The sequence below is a fragment of the Hippoglossus stenolepis genome, chromosome 2 (genome assembly GCF_022539355.2).
Source record: "Hippoglossus stenolepis isolate QCI-W04-F060 chromosome 2, HSTE1.2, whole genome shotgun sequence".
NCBI classification, from domain to species: Eukaryota; Metazoa; Chordata; class Actinopteri; order Pleuronectiformes; family Pleuronectidae; genus Hippoglossus; species Hippoglossus stenolepis.
The window spans coordinates 22,643,281-22,666,661 of NC_061484.1; the positions used below are offsets into that span (position 1 = coordinate 22,643,281).

The 23,381-nt window shown below is 41.6% G+C and overlaps 1 protein-coding gene across 7 annotated transcripts; it reads right to left on the reverse strand.

The window, feature by feature from the left end:
* Window positions 1–876: 876 nt before the first annotated feature.
* On the reverse strand, window positions 877–23,277 carry prom1b (prominin 1 b). 7 transcript variants are annotated; one of them, XR_004694482.2, is made up of 29 exons: window positions 22,634–23,276; window positions 14,030–14,091; window positions 13,381–13,407; window positions 13,078–13,283; window positions 12,252–12,372; window positions 12,011–12,074; window positions 11,818–11,907; window positions 11,633–11,656; window positions 11,163–11,380; window positions 10,981–11,055; window positions 10,707–10,770; window positions 10,545–10,553; window positions 10,253–10,412; window positions 9,704–9,856; window positions 9,391–9,514; window positions 9,024–9,127; window positions 8,781–8,865; window positions 8,523–8,669; window positions 8,339–8,410; window positions 6,987–7,079; window positions 6,631–6,648; window positions 6,419–6,472; window positions 6,239–6,319; window positions 5,886–5,954; window positions 5,470–5,559; window positions 4,349–4,464; window positions 3,480–3,576; window positions 2,625–2,659; window positions 877–2,457 (listed from the first exon to the last, which is right to left on the reverse strand). XR_004694482.2 is itself a non-coding variant. In XM_035146353.2 (28 exons), exons 1-27 carry the CDS (start codon window positions 22,902–22,904, stop codon window positions 2,638–2,640), a joined length of 2,619 nt encoding a protein of 872 aa, XP_035002244.1. In that variant the 5' UTR covers window positions 22,905–23,275; the 3' UTR covers window positions 877–2,457; window positions 2,625–2,637. The 7 variants fall into 7 exon arrangements, 3 of the variants coding, with proteins under 3 accessions (XP_035002244.1, XP_035002230.1, XP_035002253.1); XR_004694484.2 differs by lacking the exon at window positions 11,633–11,656 and having other exon boundaries at window positions 22,634–23,277; XR_004694483.2 differs by lacking the exon at window positions 6,631–6,648.
* Window positions 23,278–23,381: the final 104 nt, after the last annotated feature.

The window sequence follows — 23,381 nt, forward strand, 5'->3', positions numbered from 1 at the left end:
GTCATCGTTCCAAGATGGCAGCGCTTGCATATCTGGGAAATTTTGGCTTCATTTCTGGATAATGAGAACAAGTGGAGACGTGTCGTCCATCTTTATTTACAGTCTACGTATTAAACCTGAATGTAATGTGTAAACCGGTGTCATTTCATATGGCAACTTGATTTCACGACCAGACCTGACTGCACAATACAGTTTCAATACTGAACACGAAAACAGACACTGTCTTTAAAGCGACTTAAATAATCCATATATGAAGCAGTTGTTGTGGACACACACCGTAAAAAGTGAGTGTGTCCACAGTATCGTGTTCCTGCTGCATACAGAGTCACACGTACACATGTGTACATATGCACACATGCCCTCGGTACATTCAGGGGATTTTTTTTTGTTTTTACAGCCATCAATCTGGTTGGGAGGAGAAACAGTTCCCCTGTAAGAGACACGGGGAAAGCAATGTGAAGAGTGTGTGTTTATGTTGTGGGGAACAGATGTTCCCTCTAAAGTAAGTCACTGTAGTGTGATAGGATGCAGCAGCGTCACGCCACCTCAGGCACTGCCAAGGCCCCCTGCTCCCCGCAAACCCTGTTAACCCCCCCCCCCCCTTACAGACCTGAAGCCTTCTGGCTGCTGTGTGTGTGCATGTATTCAGCCCTGCATATGTTACATGAATGTTCCCGCGTGTTCTGTGTTTCTTGGCAGATGAGCTCCTTTTTCATTCGTACCTGAGGCACGGAGCTTATGTAAAATTTCAATAGTTGATGGGTGATTTATGAGCCGTCGACACAAGAAATGTGTGTGTTTGTGTATTTTTTGCTTAAGTGTGCGAGTCCAGACAATGGTTGCTCATGAATTATGAACATAGAAGAAAAACAAAGCTTATTGGACGGAAGTTTTTATTCACAAATTTGCGCCCTCGCCATAAACTCCGGCTGCATTGTGTGTGTGTGTGTGTGTGTGTGTGTGTGTGTGTGTGTGTGTGTATAGCTTGTAACGTGTCGCCTCTTGCAGTAGCATGGACCAGGATTAACTCTTTTCTCAAAGATTGGAAAACTGAGCCAGTTTCCTTGTTCTGTGTTTTGAGGGAAATATACGGTAGCTGAGAGCTCAACGCAAAAGCTCAATGGTTTGTGAAGTTCCATCAACACTGACGAGTAGCAGACTTCAATAACTTCATGTGTCGTCAAATTGATGAAGTTGCTTTCTTAATTTGCATGAGTTCTTTTTTTGCTTCATTTGCAGTGCGTCTCTCGGCCACCGAAGAAATAACCTTTGTCGCTTCAATGCCAAGAGTTAGCTAAGAGGATCAATATTACTTTCATGTACAGTTTGGAGCCAAATATCAAGCTACAGACGGTTAGCCTAGCGAAGCATAAAGACCGGGGGCAGAGGAGTTGACCTGGCCCCCCCGCGAACGTGGTAACAAAATCGACCAAATTAACACTTTCCCTCGTTTCTTTAATACGTACAAAAACAAACCCTGTTGATCCAAATTGACGCTTTAGTCACGTTAACTGTTACGTTAGACTGTTAGCTCACCACTTTGGTCCAGACTAAAATATATCGATAACTCTTGGATAGATAACATTCATGCTGCTTTGGTTACGTAACTTTTCATCTTGCACCATCATCAGGTCAAAATAATATTAGTCAAGTACTTTGGTTTAACTCCAACTGACTCTGCTTAGTGCTAATTAGCAAATGTTAGCATGCTAACAGGTAAAACAAAGATGGTGAACACGGTAAACATAGCAGCTGTGAGCTTGTTAGCATTTACATTAGCTTAAAGCCCGACCGCTAGCATGACCATAGACTCTTTGCGCACATGCTAAGCTAAGCTAATTGGCAGCTGGTATTCAACATAGATATCTAGGAGTGGTGTTTTCTCATCAAACATTTGGCAAAAATGTGAAGACGTGTCTTTATCAAAATGTAAAATTCCTTGAGAATCAATCTGGTCAGTGTAAACCTGGAGAGGCGAAACGATGCAAGCTGCGTTACAAACATTCACCAAGCAGAGAAAAGAAAAAGAAAAGAAAATGGAGCTACTCCTACAAAAAAAAGCTACTTACATTTTATAAAACAAACATTACCAAAAATATATAAAACTTTCAAAAGTTTTGAAAGTGTAAAAAATGTACATGTGTCACCAAGTTAAAACTGTAACAATGTAAGAACAAATTCATTCTCTATCTGTCAAACTAACTACTCAGAAAAAAAATTCTGACGTTTGATTAAGTATGAAACACTGGCAGGACTGTTGTTGTGCTTGTGGGACTGACGCTGGTGTGTAGGAGATAAATTACAGTTGGCTGGTGTTAGAGGTCCTTGTCAAATGGCTTGAAGGGTTGATGGGGGGGTGGGACGTCCTCACCACACAGTTCTTTGATTGGTCTCATTCTTCCCTTTTGTCACTGGAAGTGTTACATGATCAAAGAAAAGCTGGAAATTCCGGTGATCCTAAAAAAGAGAGAGAGAGCACACGTTAGAAATAACCTGCGATGTGTTCTATGGTGAGTGATGATGAGATCAACTGTTTATCAAGACGCTTCACTGTCCATCAGAGGACGTGGAGATGCTTCATCCATCTTTATATAGAGTCACTGAGATAAACAATGAAAACTTACCACAAGGGGAAGCTCAGTTCCAGCTCTCTTGTCCACTGCAGAAAAAAAAGGAAATCAAATTTATGAACATCTTTATTTTCCTGGACGACTAAGACCTAGAGTCTTGCATATTTCTTGGAAAGTTAGTGCGTTAGAATCAGAATCGGATTGAATGCTAAGTAGGTTTTTCAACATACAAGGAAATTTGGTGCATAACAAACATCTAAAGTAGAAAAGGTTAAGGGAAAAGATAAAAAGGCAAATTAAAAACTTAGTGGTATGGGATCCTTTTTTGACCTTTAAGACTGATACAAATCCCAGATGTAACTAAATCGATACATCTGTGATATTATTTTTCTTTTTTAAATCTACGATAATCACGAGAAGACTGAGGAATGACCAATGTGATCAGTAGCTAAAAGTTATGCTAGCCATTTCTTTCCTAAAATATATATATATAATAAAAAATAAAGGTTTATATATGTTTGTATCAGTGTATATATCTTGTGTATGTTATATATTTATACACACCACTTTAGAAGGTTCTTTTACAGTAAACAAAAGTAAAAATGCTTGTTCACTTTGAGGGACCTACACGCTGAACAAATCCAAAGACGAACATGTTACAGTCTTCACAGTTTCAGACATGGGGCCTTGAGCTCATCGCCGTTTAAACAATGGAACATTTGGGGTGATGGACGAAGGTTCAAGAAAACGAATGGACGAAACAGTTGATATGAAAGAAACAGGAAGACGGTGAAACGTCAGTCACATCAGACCGAAGGTGGTTGAATGGCTGGAGGTTGTTAGATGGTGACTTCAGTTCGAAGTGGATTAGTGGATGAATACATGTAACTGATAATCAACAACCAATACCTCTTTCAAAAGGGAGAACGTTCCTGTGGGTCACCAGTCGGAGTAGCTCGGGGGGGCAGAGGCCCGAGGGAACAGAGTGTCGTTATAGGGGGAGCTACTGTACATGTACACACACACACACAAGCACATACATACATACACAAGGGAAATTTAACATTTGTGAAAAAATCTCATGTTGTACATTTAGTTCTGTCTGCAGAAAAATATCCCTCCACCGATTAATACCGCAGCATGCTAGCAGGGAAATTAGGTGGGCACGACTCGTACCTGACCCCAGAGAGGTTTCCAAGGATATCGATCACTTGGCCACCATGATTACCTGTATTACCCATACTGCAACACAAGAGCGAGGGGTGGACAGGTGAGAAAGAGAATGGGAAGACTGGCGAAAGCAACAAGGAAGGCGAGATCCTCAGAGAGCGTCACTCTTGATGGATAAGAAGTAGAAAAATGGGAGAGTGACGTGAGGGAGGACGACGAAGCAGGAATCCATGCAAAGAGAGACAAGATCGTGCACGTGATTTCAGATGGAAGGAGTGAGAAGAAAAGAAGAGATCCAAAACTGAAGTGTGAAATATACCAAAAAAAGAGAGAGGGCACGTGGAAGAAGAGGAGACACACATCAAAGTGCAACAATCCACGGGTAAGAGGTACTGGAGAAGAGATGAGGTAATGAAACGACGACAAAATGTGAGGAGGATCAAAGACAATGAAACCGAAAAAATGAAAAAGGACAGAGAGAAGAAGAGGATCCGTTAATTTGGTTTTGATCGACATCCGGGAGGATTTAAGAAGCTAGCAGTAAAGCTAAAGAATGATCTGTCTTTTGCTTTATTAACTAAAAGTGCATGTGTGTTGTCCGGTCTCACTCTTCAAAGACGTCTTCTGTGTCCATCCTTCTGTAATACTTGGACAGTTTGATGGAGAAGATGATACTGGGGATCATGAAGATGCAGGCGCCTCCCAGACCGAACCAGAACGTGTTCTGAAAAAACAAATTCACCTGTAAGTTTTCACATTTTTATCAAGTTGACCATGAAAATGAACTAACCTCTTTAAAACTGATATTTAGAGTTAATAATAATAAATCTCAAAGAAAACGTGATGCTTTTTCAGTTTTTCTGTCCTCTAGTGTGATAAATATGTTTTTTCGTGAATGTAAAAGTTAAAAAGTCCGAAGTCTGTGGTAAAGGTAAAGCAGAAATGACTGCTCCTGAATTATCTCGTCAGTAGTACTGCAATCTGAAGATTTCATATCATTTCACAAGATTATTACACTAAACTGCATCTGCAAAAAAACATTTTGATCAACAAGATGTATCCGGCAAATTTAGCATTTCGTCAAAATCTTTGCAAAATTACTTTTCAGTCAACTGATTTATTGATTAACTGACAAATCGTTTGAGTTGCAGATTAAACGGTTCACCATAAAAATATGAATGCATATAGTGATATTTGCAGCCCTACAGATTATTCCTGCTCCATTTCACACAAAGACACACACACAAGACATGCACACATTAGGAGGCAAAAATATAAGATGTGCAAATATCGAGCAGAACATAAAAACAAACACATGCAGCACATATGTACATGTGCAGCTGCTGGTCACAGTCTGTGGCGTCTTTGAGCTCCTATTAGGCTCTCACAAACCATTAATGTATGATGTATAGGTAAAACATAAATATCACAGCTCCTCTGGGCCGCAGGTGAAAACATTGAAGGATCTTTGTGCATGTAAGTCGCCACCCTGCCTCAAAACACGCTCTGTCCAATTCAGTGTGTGTGAGCGAGTGTGTAGAGGCCGGAGAACATACTGTACTCATACATGTGGTCGAAAAAATTCAGAGCTCCTTCCAAAAGTCTCCCACACACACACACACACACACACACACACACACACACACACACACACACACACACACACACACACACACACACACACACACACACACACACACACACACACACACACGTTCCAGTGTCTTACCACTGAATCGACTACGAAGCTGCACCCAACGATCTCGATGCTGTCAACAATGTTACTGATGGGTTTACACTGAGCCACCTCTGCAGTTAACTGTAAGGAAAAATACACATGATCACACACACACATACACACACACGTATACATATCATGTGAAAACAATTGTGTCACCAGAACTTGTTTAGTATGAACATTTCACTTCCTGCTGCCTGATCTCTCTTAAAAAAAATCTGGTGACACTCAGGAAAATATCTAAAGCGTCTGTACTATACTGAAACCTAAACAATTCGTTTAATTCAATGTGAAATGATTAAGAACACTGTAATGATTTTATTTTGAGTTTCCCACTGCGCACGTATCCTGTGCTGAAAATTGACCTGTGACCTTCAAGAAGCCAGAAAAACAGGGAGAATACTCACAGAGTTTTTGACCCATTCTGTGTACTGTTTGAAGTATCCCACTAAGCTCTGCATGTAGCCCTTTGCTTCCTGTAAGACAACAGAGACACAAAGTTTTAAAATATTTGTTCCAAACACCAAATAACAACATAAATAAGGAGGATTTTTAATAGTCTAACATGAAATAAGTCAAATTACCATAGAAATGCAGTTTTGGCATGTTATTATTAAAATAACAGGAACTGCACTGACATTAATTTAAATCTAATTTCGAAATAGATAAACACTATTAACACTGGTTACCTTTGAGAACGTCACATCATCAGCTCAACTATAAAAAAGCTGACACAGCCTTTTATCATGAAATCTCATACCTGCTTCACCACATGGGAGGCGTTGTGAGTGATGAGGTACTCTGCTGCATCAATGGCACTCAGGATGTTGTTGACCTTCACCTGAGAGACAGAAAGAAATCATTTGTTGGAGTGTTTCTGTGTTTAATACGCCGCTAAAGATAAACAACGTTGTTTTTCCGTCTGTGTGAGTTTCCTCACCGGCAGGTCGTTGGACGTCCTCTGCAGCTGTTTGATGCTCTGGCTCAGCGTGCTCTGCGTCAGAAGAAATAAAACAAAAACTGTTAACAAACAAAACAAGTGTATGTTCAAATGTCTGCATGTTCAAATTCACAACACGCAAACTGCTGAACCACGTTGCTACGGCAAACACCGATACACCGATAACGTGCCGTGCATCAACGGCGGCTTACCCGCGCTCGGACATATTTCTGTCGTCATTTTGTGAAAGAAAGGAGGAAGAGAAAAAAGAAGGAGCATTGAGGGGAAGAGCAAAGACACAGAAAACTACTGCGACTTCTTTAGTGACATGAAATATTCACGTGATCTGTAATCCTCAATGTGTGATTGTGCTGATTATGTGGTGAACAAATAAAGATTTGTACATTTTGAACAGACAAAATGAAAGGAATAAATCTCAAGTTTGAAATCCAGAACTCCTTGAGAGTTGGAGAAAGGTGTCGCTGGTGGTGGGAGAAGATCTGTTGGTATATTTCCTTGTGTGTGGTGGAGTTATTGTGTGTGTGTGTGTAGTGGGAGAGTTGGTCACCATTGCTTGCTCCATGGGCACCACCACTTCTCTGTGAATCTGTCTGATGCTGCTGGCGTGTCCTCTCAGCGCGTTCTCCAGAGCGCCACGGGGCTGTTAACAAACAAACAAACAAACAAACATGAGTTTTATGATACTTGACTTAACTGCAGTCGTTCCTACAAAAACGTACAATGCAATCTTCAGGTCCATCTGGTAATGAGAAGTAACCGAGTGATTTATTATTTCTTCCCTTCCTAACATACACATGAGCACACGTATCCCTCTGTGCCATGTCCCATGTGCCACAGGCCCTATAGCGTGAATGTATACGGTATAAACGTGAGTGAATGGGCGGCTTGTTCAGCCTGATTGGTGAGCATGAAGGGAAACCTTTTATTTCTTTTGCACAGAGGTAGTCTGGATACACATTTGGTTTCCGCCAGTCTTCAACACCCTGAAGCTCAAAAACAATCGACCTACAATCATTGTTACCGTAAACAAAATATGACGGTTCAAGGTAGAAGATTCATTTTTACTAACATCCACTAAAAACTGGCTTTTGTCTGCAAAGGGGATGGATACAATCATCAAATGACTCTGCAGAATACAGAGACATTCATCGGGAGTGTTGGAAACGTGACACCGGGGTGAACGAGCTAGTTACTTCTTCTTCTTTATTTTGGCAGTTGAGATGCTGATGCTGCATCTTTTCTGGTGCAATGTTATGCCATGCATTGAACTTCCAGATGTTGGTGCATAAGTAGCCATGAAAGTTTGTGTGCATGATCTTTTCTACATCTTTGGAACAATGTACAACAGCGTTTTTTTATTTTTATTTTTTATTTTGGTGTAATGGAGGTACACACATCCATGCAGTGTCATCTGATATTAAAACTTTCAGACAAATTGTTTACCACCATAGACTGTATGTAATGATGGACTAGTACTACTATCACCATGAAGTGAAGCCAAATCATCTGGATTGCCCCCTAGTGGTGGATGGGACATGGACCGAACTAAAAAGTAAAAGTACACAAGTACTATCATTGACAGCTGATCATTACTGTGTTGACTCTGGCTCCAGATGTCGTCACCTCAGATGTCATATTTTTGCTTCCTTTTTGTACAGTGGGAGGTTGTGGAGACTACATGTATCACTCACATCAGTTTAAACTAACGTCTCTTCCAAATTTAAACAAACAAAATTGTTATAATCTGCATTATCTGCCTACCTGAGGAGATGAGGCTCGCAGATTTTGTGTGTTCAAGTTTTTAAAAAGTGCTTTATAAATAAATAAAGTTTATTATATGATTTTGGCTGCTGTAACACTGGTGTTGTAACTTGTTGGCACAGTAATGATGACACTCACCAGCTGGTCAGCCTGAGCCTCCAGGTCAGAAGCGAAGGAGAGGAGATCCACGAGAGTAACCCCTTTGGCTAACTACAACGAGACACAAGATTAACTGGATTAATATCTTCAATGTCTAGACTTTCATTTTTAAAATCAGTTTTAAAATTTCACTTTGAATTCAGTCTGTATTTGAGCGGATTACCTCAGACAGGTACGTCTCATAATCGATCTGTCCGATTCCAGCGTTGGCGAAGTTGATGAGGTTGTCTCTGCCGGCCTGCTCCAGCAGGGCGATGTCCTGCAGGTCCACCTGCACATTCTCAAACACTTTGGCCAGGTCCTTGTTGTACTGTGGTGACAAGACAAACACAAACAAACTCACATGTTAACACCTTCAGCCCATCGGCGTGTTTGTGCTCTTTTCCCGCTTTGTGTATTTTGCTTTAAGCCGCTCACTTACCACAGTTCTGTTGAGGAAGGAGTTGATGTTGAACATGGTCTCCAGCTGCAGAGCCTGATACAGACCGTTGTTCTCATAGCACTCCCTACAACACAAATACAGCTGGATGACACTTTTACCATGAACAGTAGACCTCAGTATGTTCATGTATCCTTACATAAATATAAAAATGTATTTCAACCAGTCAGCTCCTTTTAAAAGTGGTATGGCACAGTATGCACGCATGAAGTGTTGGCATGTTACCTGTACATGATTCCCAAAGTCAAGTCAATGTTTGGATTCTGAAACAGCATCCCAGGAAGGAAGTTCCTCTTGGCAGGATGAACCAGGTACGGTGTGTCTATAATCTACACACACACACACACACACACACACACACACACACACACACACACACACACACACACACACACACACACACACACACACACACACACACACACACACACACACACACACACACACACACGCACACGCACACGGACGCACACACACACGCGCGCACACACACACAAAGAGCCACAGTGTTGTCTGTTATGTAATACTGCTCCACAGAGTCTCCGAGAGTCAAAATGAGACTAATCGGGAAGCGAGTGTTCATAATTAGTACCTGGAATAGTTGTCGGTTTGCCAGCGGTTCACAGATCAGCTTCTCCACGTTGCCGCTAACAACAAACAACGTGGTCACGACGCCCATCAGCAACCAGGAAAAGAGGAAAGAGAAGCCCACCCCACTGAGAGAGAGCAAGAGACGCAGCAAACGTTAGTTCTTAGTCCCGTTCTTTGAGGATTTTCTTTCAGTTCAATTAAATGATATTTAAGCTCCATATTAAAGTTCTTTTCATTAGTTGTTCTCTAAGCAGACATTCTGTAGCCAAGAAAACCACTATCAGTGTATCTAATGGAAAAGTAACGTAACGTACGCCATTAGCAGGTTGCCACCGGTGTTTGATAGGCATCCTCTGGTTGTGGGTGAGGCCTGCTTATCGTAGCCACAGGTGCCGCAGAACAGTCCGAGGATGTTGAAGGCCAAGATCAAGACGACCAGGCAAAGCGCTGCCACACAGCCAATCCACCTGCAGCACACACACATACACACACACTGTGTCATTTGTGAAGACACTAATGCTTCATATGAATTTCCTGAAGGCTTCTCATCATAATTCAAACCTTAAACCTAGAAAAACAGATTTCGTTGCCACTTGAAGGCAGCAGAATCAAATTGCTTCATTATTTTTGTGAGCAAACATTGTTATAAACACATCAACCAGTCACACAGAAACATCATCATTCATTTGGACTGTTTTTATGTTCATTGTATGTATTCATGTGTTTTAAAGCACTTTGAGTTGAATTTCATATGCAAATAAAGTTTATTGCTATTAATATTTTTATAATATTCACTGTCTGTTAGCTCTGTTTTAAGATTCAGGCGATAGATGTCAAAATTCTTGCCCCACATTTGCACAAACCTGTAGAAATCAAACTGGTCGATCTGTGGGTAAAAGGCCTCGATGTTGTTCTGCCCTTCACTGAGGAAAGTGGTGAAATTGGCCAAAGACGCTTCCACTGGGAACATCTTGGCGAAGTTGTTGATCTCTGTGCCGATCTTATCCAACATCCCCTTCACTCCTGCGCACATACAAACAAAAAAGACAAACAGAAAAGTCAGAGAGAGACAGACACAGACATGTTGTTCAACTAGACGCCCTGTCCCCTAAAAATAGAGAAACGGAAAGTAAAAAGGCAGAAAGGAGAACTTACGAGGAAGAGCTATGGTTTCATTATCCACCAGTTTGCAGGTGAAGGTGAGAGAAAGACAGAGAATATAAAAGTGAATAGGGAAAGTTCATAAAATTAAAATAAGCTTAGTATTTGTTTTTACACAAACTAAACACACATATATACTTATATACACTTCTGTACCTGAGACAATATTTTTAGTTTGCTCTTTAACCAGACTCGGGGTGTCGTTAAAGGATGAGTAACCCTGGAAGTGAAGAGAAAGAGAGGAAAGATCATTAAAAAACACTGTATATATTTTATTTCATGTTTAGGATGAAGGGTTTGGTATTAAGATGTGATCTGGATCTGGACAATGACATTTGATCCTCAGGCCTCTGTATCGAGACCTGGTATTAATACTTTTCTCATCTGGTGGGCTCTCATCTGGTGAGCTGAACACAAGACGGAGACTGACCTTTTGTACAATGTTGCTGAGATCTGTTCTCAGGACTGTTTGGACATTGGCCAAAGCGTGATTGACATCTGGAAGCTGAACAGCGGAATGAAAAAACAGGAAGATGAGAAACTATGAAGTCATTGTAGCAAATTAATATATATCTGTGTGGTTCTGATTTCTAATCTCGTGGCCGTTGGTACCCCTATGTAGTTTGCATTGACCCCCAGCTGGGACAGCGTGGATCGGATGGTGTTGCAGGTGTGAGAGACGGCTCCGTTAGTGCAGGCGGGGTCGGACAGGGTGTTGGACAGAGAGGCCCGCTCCCCCGACAGGCTGGCCTGAAGTTTCCCCGTCCCCTCCTGAAGCACCTCCAGGGAGGAGCTGACGTTCTCCAGGGCCTCCTTGGTTTCCCGCATGGCTGCAAACAACAGACGAGGAATGGAACTGAGTCACAAGGGAGCAATTTTTTGAGAAAAAATATACACTGGCCAAAATAATAGTAATGTTGCTTTGTATATGAAGACACACCACAGGACAGGACTATCAGAATCATGAGAATCCACAGAGGAAAACCACGACAGAACAGAGTAGTTCAGGATCAGCATCTGTTTCTAACACCAACACAAAGTCACGAGCACTGCACCACAGATTCCTCCTCAGCTCTGATTACCTTTGATGGCCCCCTCAACTTTTGCTTTGGATGAAAAGAAAAATATGAGCGGATCAAAAGAGGAGAAAACAACCACAAAATGGTGAAATGATGTCCCTAAAAGACTTCAGCTTGTGGACCTCCATATTGCTTTGTCTCAGCTCAACAAGAGGTCACACTAAAGGCTGACAAAGAGGCCGTGTTACCTCCGACCATACGCAGGGCATTGTCCAGTGACGGCACCACCTCCTTCTCCAGCTGACTGTGGATCCTCCCGCCCAACAGCGGCCCGATGTCTGTCGGGGAAACACGGACACGTCAAAAGGTTTCATGACAACAGGACAAAGAGAGAGAGGCATGAGACCAACGCTGTGTGCAAACAGCCTGAGTTCCACTCACTGTCGAGGTCGGACAGGACTTTGTTCTTTGCTGTGGTGTACTGAGCTGTCAGGTAGTCAATTTGCTGCAACAGAAAAAAACACACACAGTCAATCAGAGCGGAGAGAGAGAGACCAGGAAAACCTGTGGATGTGATGGCGGCGATGCACCTTGACGTTGGTTGCCACCTGCACCTGTGTGTGTGTGTGTGTGTGTGTGTGTGTGTGTGTGTGTGTGTGTGTGTGTGTGTGTGTGTACATACCGCAGGTGTGTTGTTAGCGAATGTCTTCAGGTCCCTGATGTTGGTATTAATTAATCGGCGAGTGCTCTTGATCTGCATGCTGACATTATGGTTGGCAGCATATGCAACAAGTACCCCCAAACTGAAACACACACACACACACACACACACACACACACACACACACACACACACACACACACACACACACACACACACACACACACACACACACACACACACACACACACACACACACACACACACACACATAGACAGACAGATTGGGTGTTATAACCACTATTCACCAGCAGAGGGAAGCATCGTCATATGAAGATAGATCCCGGCTGGGTGGAACTCAGAGACCTTCAGACATTCAGCTGAATGAAGCTTACATGTGTCAGACACATTTGGAGAAGCCGGTTTCTTCATTCGTTTATACATTCGTGAATAAAGTCTTTAAATGAGAAATCAAAATCTCTCTCTGTCAATCTCTCTCCTTTAACGATAATACAATTTATATCACGGAATACTATGAGCCAGGAAATGTAACCTGACATTCAAAGAAAGAAAACCACATGTCAGCAGTTGTGTGTAGTGAAAAAAACAACAAAGATCTTCATCAAATCAAACCATGATCGAGAGGGACGTCTTTTGGACCCATCTTTGAACTATGATAAGTTCAGATCATATCCGCAGATCTTCAAATGTATTTGTGTGTGAATGTTTTTGATGTGAAAGCACTGATTCAGACAAGAGGCCTCTCACAGTCAGCCACAGTGATATATCAGTGACACCTAACTGATCGTATCTCTTACTTCCACAGAGCATCAACAACATCACTCACATGATGAAGATGGAGGAGGCGAGGAGCGAGGCGGTGTAGAAACCCCTCTGACAGTCGGCGTTCTTCCTCTGTCTCTGGTGCATCTCCCCTCCGCAGTTCTCGCAGCATCGACACACACAGAAACACATGCCGATGATCGGGGTGAGCACCATGAACAAGATACCGATGGTGGAACATATGAGGAATCCAGCCTCGTAGTAGATCCACTGTAGGGAGAGGAATTGTTATTATTTCACTCTTTGGCCTTTACAGAGACATGTTTTGCATGAGAATGAAAATTGTAAAGTGTGGTGGAAAATGTACCTGTAGCAACAGGACGACGTTATCTGGCTGTAACACCATGACACAAACACACACACACACACACACACACACACACACACACACACACAAACACACCACCGCAGCAAAAAGAAAAGAAAGAACAAAGTCAGTGTGACGACCAAGACATTACAGTTTTCTAAAGTATGATGAGAAGGCAACATGAAGAAAAGGGTCAAATAAGTTAATTCTTAATAGCATCATGTGATAATATGATCCCATACTTATATGTACATTACATTAATAAATACATTATTTAAGAGATTTATTACTGTGCAATGAGGCTTTGTTATTTCATTTTCATTCAATTCAGTCCAATTTAATCAGGTTATTTGAATAGCACCAAATCAAAGCATTACATTATCTCAAAGCACCTGAAATCATAAGGTCGAGACTCACAATATTGTAGAGAAACACAAATAAATGACAGCATGAGACTAAAATGTCTGAAGAGAACTTTCAGTGCAACACAAAGTGCATTTGTGTTTTTATATTTGCAAGAACAAAGTCTCTCAAAGGTGTAACAACAAAGGCTTCATTTTAAATGTCAATCAGTTGTTAATTCATGTGTTAAAAAGGAACAGAACTCATGTTTAAATTCATCTTTAATCATCACTTGAATCAAGCGTACCTTTCTCCATTCCTGTATTTTGATTCCCCCCATGTTTTGCTGAATGATTTTAACAATCATATCTGAAAGAAACAGAGAACATATAATACAAATTAATGTATTTCAATCTACAGATGCTAAACAGCAAAATCATGTTTTACAGGCAGTTGGATGTCGACACAGATCATGTGAATCATTAGAGACATCATAAAGACAGTGGCAGTGTGACTGTATCTCCTCATGTAACAGTTTGGTGTTGCGGGACTTGTTTGAACTGTGTGTTTGCCACGAGCTCTGCAGCCCCGTCCAGCTGTCTGTTTGTTTATATAGGTCAGCCAGCGCTAAGCCTACCTGGATGCTAACTCACCCAGACTGTTAGTCAGCAGGTGAACACAGATTCCTGCTCTCTCTCACTCTCTCACTCTCACACACACACACACACACACACACACACACACACACACACACACACACACACACACACACACACACACACACACACACACACACACACACACACACACACACACACACACACACACACACACGACGGAACGCTTGCACGCATGTAAGCAAATACACCCTCACACATGCTACGTATGCTATACGTCAAATTTGACAACATCTACAGCAAAGAATTAAACTATTACACACAAGCTGTTGTGAATGAAAATACAACTGAGAGAAACAACAATGTGTGTGCACAAGAATATATTTATGCAAACATATAGAAAATAAATAGTGAGCTCATTTGCCCGGAGATACAAAGAAAATCATTTCCAGTTATTAGACAGATCTTTCACATGTGGCTGAATGGAACAAGAGCTGGAGGAAGAGTATGTATTATATACTGTATTATGCTTATATACATATATAATCATATATAATCTTTCTTTCCATACATATATAGTGGTATAATGCATACATTCTTTTTTTGTTATATTATATTTCTATTTATTACAATTCTCTAGCTCTGTATACATTTTTTTGATACTCTTTGTTGGAAGAATTGTAACGAAACTCAATTTCCCCCTTGGATCAAAAAGTATTTCTGATGCTGATTAAATGTCTGTGTTCGGTACAGTAGACAAGCAGATGGAGGCCAGTTTAGCATGTAAATGCTGACACAGCTGACACACACACACACACACACACACACACACACACACACACACACACACACACACACACACACACACACACACACACACACACACACACACACACACACACACACACACACGTGAGGTGAGAACACACATGATGAAGATGAAATGTAATGTGATTAAATGTGTTTGTTACCATCTGTTTTCTCACCTATCAACGAGGTAAAGTTTAAACTGTTTGTGCTGCGTAAACCAAACGTCTGTTTACCCCCCCCCCCTCGTCATCTGTCACATTTCATAATAAACGATTATTTCATGGCCAATGGTTTAATCATTGTTTGAATCGTGGGTGTGTTGTACTGTTAGTTCAGGGTATATACCTTGTAATGCTCTACCAGACCACCTGTCTTATGTGAAAGGTTATTTTACTATTTCAGGTTGAATTTAAGAACTGCCAAAGAAGAAATATAAAGCTGACTCTGGCTCATTTACAGGTTTTTGTCTGTTGATCAATAAACACTGTTCCTGTCCAACTTAATTGATTAATCAATTAATCATTTTGCCAATAAAATGTGAGACAATAGTGAAAATTCAAGTTGGCCTCTATCCTTTGTTTGTTGGGTATTTTAATGATATAGGAAACAAACAAATGTTTCACTTTTGAGAAGCTACAACCTGAGATTTCTTATCCTAATCCTACAATGAACAGATTTTTCATCAGTCAACGAATCGTTTCAGATTGAATTTCCTCTCTGCACTGACAAAACAAAGGCTAAAATATATTTATTTTGATGAATGACAGACTGCAAACAAAACGGCCTCTGAATCACAGGAGGTTTTAGGTTGTTAAAGCTGTGAGGGACTTTGTGGCGAGTGAAACGGAAAGGGAACTGGGAATCTTTTGTGACCACGTGATTAATCCTCTAGGTATCGTCTCCTCATGGTGGTTAGCGTCGGCCTTATTTTCGTCAATGGCTGCACCTGTGTTTGAGCGTTTACTAAGAACTGATCTGGGTCCGACACGTCGAGGTGAAGACGTCCGTGTCCGCTCTGCAGATGCAGCATAGGAGCACATCTGACACCACCTGTTGTTGCTCAGCTTCTTAGTTAGCATTAGCCGCAGAGGGCAGTTAAGCTTAGACAGCTTAGTTCAGTGACCCAGTATGAGAGGTGGTTGTGGCAAAAAAAGGAAGGGGGCTGCAGGGGTGGTGGGGGTGGTGGGGGTGGTGGTGGTGGGGGGTGGTGGTGGGGGGTTAGAGAACCACTAGAATTAGACCTGAAAGGATGAAGAGCCCACTGCCCAACATGAACTCAGTGCGACAGAAGCAGACTTTCTCTTCGGTTAATGTGATATTTCCTTGTTTTTCGTGTTTGCTCTGAGGAGATATTTGTAATAGATCAACTTTTCTTTGATTATCAATCGCTCCTGATCATTTTGTGTTTGTCTGTTGACTCTTAATCGACTAATCAATGAAAGAACCCCAGTTTGACCTGGTCATTCAAAGCAATGAGCGCAAACACTGGATCCACAATCAAACAAACACTCTCAGGACTATAAATGGCGGCGTGAGACTAAAAAGCACGAGCAGTGAACCATGAAACGCTGCAGCTGGTTATCTGTAGTGGTTTGTAAGACCGAACCTACAACCCTCCTACTGTAACATGTAAATGGAGTCGAGCACAATCCTCCACGCTGACATGCTCGGAGAGATTACTGCGAGGCCTTACACAACCTGACCACCGTCTCTGCTGCTTTTTACATGAGAGGCGTCAAAGGTAAAATAACACTCTCAGTCCAATACACAGGCGGCTCAAACAAACACTTGCATGATTAGATTCCGCCCCTGACGCGATTAAATGTTACTATGATAAGAGTTTTCAAGGGGAAGTAAGACAGGTTTTAAATGTTTTAAACAGCAGAGACACAGAAAGGATTCAGGGGGGATGATGGGAGTCGACACATATTGCTGGACACAGTGGCAGATCTAGGATTTTTCTGAATCTGGGGCCATTAAGGGGCCACAGTTTGCACTGGGGGGGGGGCAATCATATGTCCAACACGATTCCTGATTCAGTAAGGTTCACATTTAGGTAATTCCTCGTTTACTGTTAGTGCTAAAGCTTTGAGCAAAGCCACACATCATTGAGTTTACTTTGAAAATTCTTCTTCATTCAAAAAAAGCTTAGAAAATAAAAATTCTTAACAAATCATCATAATTAATCTCAATATTGTTAATAATTTAATATATTTTTTGAAGACTACTTCAACTAGGACCCCCCTGGTTCCGCCCCTGGTCTCTCCATGTTCCTGAATAGTGGACATTTTATTTTGAAGATGTTTTTTGGGGGCGTTTTTGAAAGTGAAATGATAGAGAGAGACTGGACCAGACCTGCAGCAAAGGGTCAGAACAGATTCTACAGCCTCTGCAGGAGGGCTCGAACCTCCACATGTGGGCCACCCGCTCTACCAGGTGAGTTGGAGGGCACCCCCGACAGTGGACCCCTTTAACCTCCCTTTGAAAGAAGCAGGTTCCATCACAATTCAATTCAAAGATTAAATAAAACAGACGACAGTTAGAGGGCCGTGATGACGTCCACCAGTTTGATTATCTATCGACTATTTCACAAGACAATTAAATTGTTTAATTGAACATATATATTTGGTATTTGTTATCGATCATGTGACCTGCTGGTGATGGCAGCATATAAATGGACATTGTTGTGATTGGAAAGGTTTCGTAAGAAGTGAGCTGCAGGGTCCCTCCTTCTCTGGCAAAGTGTTCTGTCAAAACCTATGATGTTAACAGGAGGTGAAGTTGTTGGCCGCAGCTCAGAAGGCGTTGCATAAGTCATGTGAGGTTTGCCAAAGCACAGTTACGTAGCCCTCATGTTGCTTAAAATACGATTGACTGTCCTGTGTGTCTGACTAAGTAAGAAGAACTGTATGTATTTGAATGGCAGCAGGAGCTAAAGAAAGCTCCACAGCCGAGCTGCAGCAAAACAACTTAGAAGATTAGGTGGAATCCATGGTTTCCCTTTCATGGTGTTCTGTATATAAGAAGAAATTATAGTTTAAGATCACATGAAGAGAGAGAAAGTTCTGTGAATAAAACGTAACCCTGATTTCATGCTGGATCATGTTCTATTTCTCGAAAAAAGAGTTTCATAAACAACTTTTCATTTTATCTTCACTTTTCCTTTAAATAATAAACCTAAATACATCAATAAAAATGTAAAAAATCCAATAAAAAAATCCAATTATTTATATAAATATTATATGAAGCATTTTACCAATAATAGTTATATGCAATAACTACTTATTAATAATTAATTCAATAAATGATTTTTCTGGATCAATAAAACAATGTATTATATAATTAATGTAATTCTAAGATAATAATAATAGACAACTTAATATGCAACAGAAATTAGTATGAATATAATATTATTATAATAAGTTTAAACTATTAATCAAAAACAGTGTCTACAGTAACTAAGGTTACACAAACATGAGACAAATACACCTCTTGATTCTCCAGAGCCAAAGCTGACTGTACTTAAACTGCTTGTTTATATCAAATCAAACAATATTCAGTTAGAGGAGAAAGAAAACCAGCAAACATTCTCATTTGAGAAGTTAGAAGTGAATTTGTTTAAGGTTTTGTAATTATTAAAAAACGACGAAGTGATGAATTACTTATCAATATTGTTGCTTTTCCTGTTGATTGACTAATTGATCGTTCAAACAATAATTTCAGTTCCACAAGAGACACCTACAGTTTAAGTTACCAACCTAAAAACAATGAAAGTGTAATTCAAACCTTATCTTACAAATGTTTTTCTCTTCCCATCAGAAAAACAATTTGAGTTTAACCTCAGTGTGATCTGATTTAAGACACTGGCTCCATGATAAACATCCTGTTTACTTCCAATCACAGTAATTAAGGCAAACAGACAAATACCAGGACTATGACCCACTTTCTGTTTGTGCATGTATGTGTGAGTGTGTGTGTGTGTGTGACAATGCCATCTGTAGCAGTGGTAGCGGCACAGTGGTAGCATTGGCCCTGCGGATGCTAATCCTCTAATCTAGCCTGTAGTGTATCAGGGGGATAAGAAGACATGGACTCCTCACACAGTGAAAGAGGCCAAAATGCTTCTTCACCCTAAATTCAACCTTCACACAGATTTGAAGGATGAGTGAGTCAGGAGGAGGAGGAGGTTACGCCTGAGCCGCTGCTGGTCGGGAACCACTGACCATCCAGTTTACAGCTACTGGCAATTTTCTTCATTATGTGTTTCCACTCAAATACCAGCAGGGAACTCTCTAACATCGAAAATATTAAATAAATTTGTGGAGCATTTTGCACATGCACAGCTTTTTGTGCCACGTTACTAAGTGATTACTGAACTGATCTGACAGGATTAATCCGTCAAGTACTTTTCCTCTGCTCTCCCTCACAACACTTTTCATTTCTCCACCTGACTCCGGATGGAACCCTGACCATTGACAACAGCGTCACAGGAAATTATTATTTGAGACATCTACATATTCTAAAAGCAAACTGAGATGAGAAATGTGTGTGTGTGTGTGTGGTGTGTGTGTGTGTGTGTGTGTGTGTGTGTGTGTGTGTGTGTGTGCCTCTATTTTGTTCTGGAGAGAAAAGCAGTCGAATGTCATCATTCTTTCAGTAAATTGTGTTAATGCTGCGTCGTTTTTTTATCCCAACATAGCCACATCAAAGATTTATCATTTTTGTTAACAGTCGTATCTTATAAAGCAACGGAGATAATAAAATAATCGGGTATTAATAATCCTGAGTGAGTTCTTGTCCGTCAGGAGAAGCGAAACTCAACTTTACAAACATTTTATGATTCTGTCTCTCCGCGTCAAATACTATATCTGAAGAGGTTGTTTTATAAATCAGGCTTTGTTTTCCACTTTCAAAGTTTAGAGCAGTTTCAGCTTTGTGAGAATGAGACACTGATTTAACTCAAATAATCAAATACTGACATCCACAGAAATCTTGTGAGGGTTTGGATGCACAGTGGTTTCAGAAGGAAGATGCTTGTGCTTTTTCCTAATTCACTTATTTTAATTGTTGATAGACTGATTAATCAGTCAGGCCAATTCGTTGGGAGTTATTCTGGCATTTTTTTTTCACAGGATATTTCTTTTCAATTCAACTTAATAAGTACTTTACAAAGATTAGATTTACTCAAGCAAACAGACACAAAGCCCATTTTTCCGCTATTAACTTCCGCAAAGCAGGTTTCCACCCCCGTCCGTTAGTTTGTATACGTGTTTGTAAGCAAAATAACACATAAAAATGAATGGACAGATTAACAGGAACTTGTTGGAAGGAAGTTTAACATTGTGAGACACTGATTTCCCAGGGAACAATTCATGGATCTTGATAAAGAAAAAATCAGGAATGTTTGGGCGAATGATATCAATGAGTGAGTGTAATTCAATGTAGCTTGTATGACTTTTATGGGATTATTGAGCCTTGGCAGAAGCTACAATCTAGTTGAAATTGTTTTAATCTTAAGAATAATGGACTACTGTTCAATAATGATGATTCTAGTTCAGCAATTATGTGTCTCTTCTGTTATTATTGTTGTATTGTTGTCGTTCACATATGAAACAAGTATTTTACGCCTCAGCCGCCCTGCTCTCTAAATATTGGCATCAGCTCCCGAAACACACATATCGGTTTGATCACTACTTTTAATAGAGCAATTGACTCTATAGCTTCAAAAATTGGCTTATTATATATTTAGGGCTCAGGGGAGCTGGTAGATGAGGCTGCCAACCCCAAAGCCTCTAAGCAGCTAGAAACTGTGTAATAACAGGCTTCATATTAGATGTGTGTCGACCATTTAACCATGATTTCGGACACGTTGGACACATGATGTCGGGGGGGAGGGAGCGACGGGACATGCAGGTGGTCTCTACCTGTGCATGTGTGTGACGGTGAATCACACTGGAGAGTCCCCGACAGCAGCAGCATATGGTCCAGTGGATTAAGGTATTACGCAGTGATGCAGGTGACTGAGAAAGCCTCCTCTAATCGCTGATCTGCTAATTGATTACCGAGCCAGCAGCCCTAACCCTGGACACCAAAATGGCAGCAACTTAAAACCTTCAATCCTATTGCACCGTGTCATCATCCAACGTGACCACTCACAGTTGTGCATACAAACCCGGCAAACCAACGGCGTTTAGTCGTAAGTAGCTGAGCTCTATCCATCAATCACTGGGGTTACTGTACTAAACCAGAGAGTCACCATTCACTCCGATCGCATTGATCATGTGACCCACCTGATCAACTTGAAATCACTTGTGAGCTCTGACAGCGATTGATCCCATTAATATGCTCATAACTCTGGTTTACGGCATCATCGTGGCAGTCCCGCCGCGCACATGCTCTCTCGAACCAGTAGGAGATGAAGGCCGCCACTTGGAGAAGTGTTTTCCGGAAGTTATGCGTTAAGTCACTATGCTATGGTGCAGATGTGCACATGTGGGGATCGTTCCTCCCCCCTCTCTGGGAGTTTGAGTGTTTTTTGGACTTTGTTGTTTGGTTAGTGACGTACATCAGGTCAGTCGGGTTGTGTTCCACCAAAGAGTTGCCTATAGTTCACCTAGAAGCGTCACCTCGAAGCACTTTCCCACCTCAATGGCCCCAAGGCCGAGTCTCCCTGTGACCAGTCGACACAGCTCGGGACCTGTGAGCGGTTCATGTCTGAAGAGTTCGATTTCCAACTCAGATTCTTTCATTTGAAGAGACGTGACAATATTCAGCATTTCACAAAATCAAAAGATGACATTGATAAATAGTTTTGTACTGAATCAGAATTCGAAATATACATGTTTGTCTTATTTCTAACATTTGTGACATATACTTTAACACTGATGCATCCTCCTATAGATCTTTGCATAGTAACTCTACCCTGCTGTAACATTGATGGAACTTTATGCAGTTTTTTCCATTTGTACTTTTACGCTGAAATGTGTATTTTCTCTCCATTTATCATTTATTCTACTACACATATACACTATGTACTGTGTGTAGGCCTTGGTTTTTATTTGATTAACTATATATAATCAGCATGTGCCACACAAACACACAACAGGATTAATTAAGCTCCATCTTATCTTGTTTTCTTATCTCACCATTATCCTCTTTATAACACAATCAACATTCTCTGGGGGTTTAAACACAAGGCAAAGAGGAAAATAAAAAAAAGCTGGAAATCATACATTTGAGTGTTTTTGTCCACATGACAATTAGTGTTAAATAGAGATAATAATATTCTGTGGATCCCCCATCATGTGAGAGAAATCCTGGGGATGAGAGACAGAACCAGGGCTGATGGATGGAGGACACACACACACACACACACACACACACACACACACACACACACACACACACACACACACACACACACACACACACACACACACACACACACACACACACACACACACACACGAGGATAATCATCTCACCTTTGGGGAAGAAGTTCGGCTGAACCACGTAGAGAAATGCGTGGACCATGTGGAAGAGGATCCCTACGGGCCCCGGCTCGTAGTAAGCGTGGGTGTCATACACCGCCGCTGGCACGAACCCAAAGTCCAGGGGCTCCACCGGCGGAGGGGACCGCTGTCTCCGTGAGTCCGTCCGGAGCTCGGCCGAGGCTCCGTCCCTCTCATCCGCCTGCTGCTCGCCGCCGCTGGCCCCCCAGCAGAGCAGCAGGACCAGGCACCTGCTCCACAACATGGCTCAGAAAAGTCCCAACACACAAGGACAAGTGGTGAAAAAACAACCGGATCAAACTCCCAGCTCCTCCCGGGTCGTGCTTACAGTCACAGCGGGAGGATGGAGGAGGGAGACGGGGCTGTTGACGTGAGAGGACACCGGTCCCTCTGCTTCTTCTTATCCCCGCAGCGAAACTTTCTAACTCAACATCCGACGGGCGACACTCTGAAAGCGGCCGCTAGCTGCTGGTTTCCCGGTGCGGACTCCTCACAGACATCTTCCCGGAGCTCTGCGACGACTTGAGCGGAACAGTGGCCGAAGATGAGCTCGAGTCCCCGGGTGTCCTCAGTCTGTCCCACCGGCACCGAGCTCCGCGTGCACGAGAGAGCATAGCCGCGCTCGTGCACGCTAAGAGCTCCCTGGGCGCATCTGTGGCGCGCGACACCGCGGAGTCCAGTCACCTGTCTCTGTACTGGATTACTTCAAGTTTAGAGTATT